The 4,043-nt window shown below is 38.8% G+C and overlaps 1 protein-coding gene across 1 annotated transcript; it reads right to left on the bottom strand.

Moving 5' to 3' along the window:
• Window positions 1-1,081: 1,081 nt before the first annotated feature.
• LOC106605055 (transcription and mRNA export factor ENY2-2-like) lies at window positions 1,082-3,831 on the bottom strand. The gene is made up of 5 exons (XM_014200311.3): window positions 3,692-3,831; window positions 3,240-3,317; window positions 3,066-3,136; window positions 2,290-2,364; window positions 1,082-2,159 (listed from the first exon to the last, which is right to left on the bottom strand). The coding sequence occupies exons 2-5, from the start codon at window positions 3,305-3,307 to the stop codon at window positions 2,086-2,088; spliced, it is 288 nt and encodes a 95-aa protein (XP_014055786.1). The 5' UTR covers window positions 3,308-3,317; window positions 3,692-3,831; the 3' UTR covers window positions 1,082-2,085.
• Window positions 3,832-4,043: the final 212 nt, after the last annotated feature.

A 4,043-nucleotide genomic window follows, 5' to 3' on the forward strand; every position in this document is an offset into this window, starting at 1 on the left:
GGACTTGTCAACCCAAGGAGTCTCCCATATGAACACTTGCTAATTTCACACACTACACTCACAGGACCTTGGAACAATCTGAAAACCCTCTCCGTAAAAGCAATTTGTCCCTTGGTGCATCCACATGAGTTATATCTCTCCCTGTGAACACTCGTGTTTATCTTTTCATAATCTCCCCCTCTCCATCCCAATCGCTCCCCCCTGTCAGGACCACTCTGTTATTCTAGGAAGTAAAGCAGCAGCAGGGTTGTCATTATGGGAACATGTACACTACCGTTCAAAAGTACATTTGAAAGAAAAGCAAAAACAAATGTCCAATTAAATAACATCAAATTGATCCGAAATACAGTGTAGACATTGCTAATATTGTAAATGACTATTGTAGCTGGAAACGGCAGATTTTTTACAGAATATCTACATAGGCGTACAGAGGCCCATTATCAGCAATCATCACTCCTGTGTTCCAATGGCACGTTGTGTTAGCTAATCCAAGTACAGAGGACAGACGCCTCACAAGTCCTCAACTGGCAGCTTCATTAAATAGTACCTGCAAAACACCAGTCTCAACATCAACAATGAAGAGGCGACTCCGGGATGCTGGCCTTCTAGGCAGAGTTGCAAAGGAAAAGCCATATCTCAGACTGGCCAATAAAAATTAAGATGGGGAAAAGCACATAGACACTGTACAGAGGAACTCAGCATAGATGACCAGTATTCCGGAGTCACCTCTTAACTGTTGACGTTGAGACTGGTGTTTTGCACGTACTATTTAATGAAGCTGCCAGTTGAGGACTTGTGAGGCGTCTATTTCTCAAACTAGACACTCTGATGTACTTGTCCTCTTGCTCAGTTGTGCACCGGGGGCTCCCACTCTTTCTATTCTGGTTAGAGCCAGTTTGCACTGTTCTGTGAAGGGAGTAACACACAGCATTGTACGTGATCTTCAGTTTCTTGGCAATTTCTCACATGCAATAGGCTTCATTTCTCAGAACAAGAACAGACTGACCAGTTTCAGAAGAAAGTTATTTGTTTCTGGCCATCTTGAGCCTATAACCAAACCCACAAATGCTGATACTCCAGATACGAGTCGAAAGAAGGCCAGGTTTATTGCTTCTTTAATCAGGACAACAGTTTTCAGCTGTGCTAACATAATTGCAAAAAGGTTTTCTAATGATCAATTAGCCTTTTAAAATGATAAACTTTGATTAGATTACACAACGTGCCATTGGAACACAAGAGTGATGTTGCTGATAATGGGCCTCTGTACGCCCATGTGATATTACATTAAAAAAATCAGCCGTTTCCAGCTACAATAGTCATTTACAATATTAACAATGTCACACTGTATTTCTGATCAATTTGATGTTATTTTAATGGACAAAATGTGCTTTTCTTTAAAAAACAAGGACATTTCTGAGTGACCCCAAACTTTTGAACGGTAGTGTATGTTTGTTTATTAGCATTCAATGCACCACTGTAGTGCATTTCAGCCTACCATGGTAAATTGCCCATACAGCAACAGATTTTGAGTTTAAGTAAATGATTTAATTCTTTGTGCATATTCTTTTACAGTACCTCTAGTATGAGATTAACTATAGGGCAGATACTTAATTGAGTATCTGAGTATTAAATAGGTTAATCCACACAGACCAAATGTAACACGATCTCAAAGCTTGAGTGTCATTGCAAGCCTTTTTTCAAAAACAAAACATCGCTTTGAACTTCTTACAAAACCCAGAACCAGCTTTATTACCAACCCCTCTCAAAAGCATTTCTCTAATGACTAACCAACTAAAAATAGACAATCCACAGAACAAGAGTCATTGTTGTAAAAACAGCATAGCATGTTATGTATTCTAATACAATGTATAGTTATTGACAAGTTGAATCGTTGCATCATGTAAAGAACTGCATCATGTAAAGAACTTTAAAAAAATCGGACATTGAAGAAAGCAATTGAATAAGTCTAAATCATGATGGAAGATTGCGTCACATAACTAATAACAGCATGATGGCAAAAAGAAAACAAGCTCTCTATAACAAATCTGATACCAAAAGGGTTTAAAAAAGATCACGCTGGTTCAATTATGTGGCATGCTGAGCCAGGAAGGCTCTTATCCTCTGCAGCAGCTCCTTCTTCACGCTGTCAGGCACCAGAACTGAGGGGGAAATAAAGATACAGTATTCGGGTTATGATAGTAGTGTCGATGAACTTAATGGAAGGTAATGAACAGAGGGATGAGAAAAAAAGATACTGTATACACAACAACAACAAAAAGGCCTAAATACCTCTTCCTTTAGGGGTGATTTCTACCACAAGGTCCTCGACAGTCACATGCTCCAAGCCCTTTTCTTTGATGACATCTGCAAAACAGTTACTTGATGAGTGGCATGATGGTTACACAGTGTTTTACAGTGTCATCAAAGGGTGCACATGCCCCCTCAGATTTGTTCTGTTTAAAATATTGTTGTTCTCTGTAATACTACTATCCACCTAGCAATTTATTCAGTTGGCTTTAGCTAGCATATATATTCCCAATCTCATAACTAGCTGCCAAGAAGCCATTTCAGGCTATCAATGAAGTTAGAGTAGCTAGTCTGTCTAACTATCTTAGATGGCATGAATGCTGGCAAGGTTGGTAGACTTTAGAAAAGCAAGCAATTACAAAATGTACCGAATAAGACTCAAATTCCTTTAAATCTTTTACCCAGAATTTACAGAGCAGCATATTCAGTTTATTAAAATGTAAAAATGTAAAAACAGCCGTCAGGATGATACAGATAGCTCAAGAGGTATGCTTAGATGTGTAGAAAAATATCAATATAATTTTTGCATAAAATTGCACAATGATTATGGCTAGATTGCTGGAAAAGGGTGTTTCAGGTGTTTTAAAAAATGCTAAATTCTGCAATTTACACGCGGCTACCTCAGGACCACCACCCCAGTCATCCTCACGTACTTCGGGCCCGTTAGATTTTTATGGTGCATGATGGCTCTGAGTAAGTCATCCTTCCCATTAGCCACATTTCATGACATCCCCACCACACATGATAGTAACTCTTACCTTTGCAATGAGCTTTCAGCTGATCCCTCCATCCACATTCAGTGAGTTTAGCTCTGAGCAACTCCTTCAATCTGCGGATCAACCAAAATAAGCAAGAACAGTGACCACCAGTGACCATAGAGTTGATGGGTCTTCTAATCATGATTAAATATACATTTGTGAAATGTTCTTTACCGCTCTCGTTCACCCATCTCAGTTAACTTCTGATTAATTGTTGCTCTCATCTTGGAATCTTTGCTCATATTCTTTTAACTGAAAAAGTGAGATTCAGAATGAGTTTATGTTGTGGTGTTAGCTAGCTAGCTTTCATTAGTCAACTGCTGAGGCAGGGATCAGTTTAATAGTTAACGTTAGCTAGCTACTCGAACAGTCTACAAACAAGGTGGGCAGCCGTCTATCATGAAAAAAATGGTATGTTTGGGCTGTAGTTAACATTAAATCACTCATATTTAGAACAAGTTACGAGCAGTATAAATCATTGCTAGGCTTTGCTTGCTAGCTATATGCTAACTGTTGACAAGCTAACAGATTTCTAACACTAGCCAGGCAAACACGCTAGTTCACTATCTGATAATTGGCAATAATAAGCTACATAGCTATCAAGGACGTAAAAATCTCACACTTACCCAAAACTTTCGATGAAATTTGCATGCTGTTGCACACAGTGCCAATATAATTATAACTGGCGAGATAGTTAGCCACAGCTAATTGTTGTGTCCCACAATGAATAAGGACCCCCAGGAAACCGTTGATATCAGAAAAGGTGCCTATGTTTTAATGAAGTACAATCGTTATGCCACTAGGTGGGAGCGTTTATCAACAACTCAGATTATAACAGACTCAACTGTTGCAGGGTGATAACGTTACTACAGTTGAAGTCGGAAGCCAAATATACAAACTCAGTTTTCACAATTACTGACATTTAATCCTAGTGAAAATTCCCTGTCTTAGGTCAGTTAGATCACCACTTTATTTTAA

This window comes from Salmo salar, chromosome 05 (genome assembly GCF_965601325.2).
Source record: "Salmo salar chromosome 05, fSalSal1, whole genome shotgun sequence".
NCBI lineage: Eukaryota > Metazoa > Chordata > Actinopteri > Salmoniformes > Salmonidae > Salmo > Salmo salar.

Coding starts and splice junctions, on each gene's coding strand:
- LOC106605055 (XM_014200311.3), bottom strand. CDS start 3,307: ATGAGCAAAGATTCCAAGATGAGAGCAACAATTAATCAGAAGTTAACT. Junction 3,137..3,239: donor GAGATGGGTGAACGAGAGCG/GTAAAGAACATT, acceptor GTTGATCCGCAG/ATTGAAGGAGTTGCTCAGAG. Junction 2,365..3,065: donor GCTGAAAGCTCATTGCAAAG/GTAAGAGTTACT, acceptor ACTGTTTTGCAG/ATGTCATCAAAGAAAAGGGC.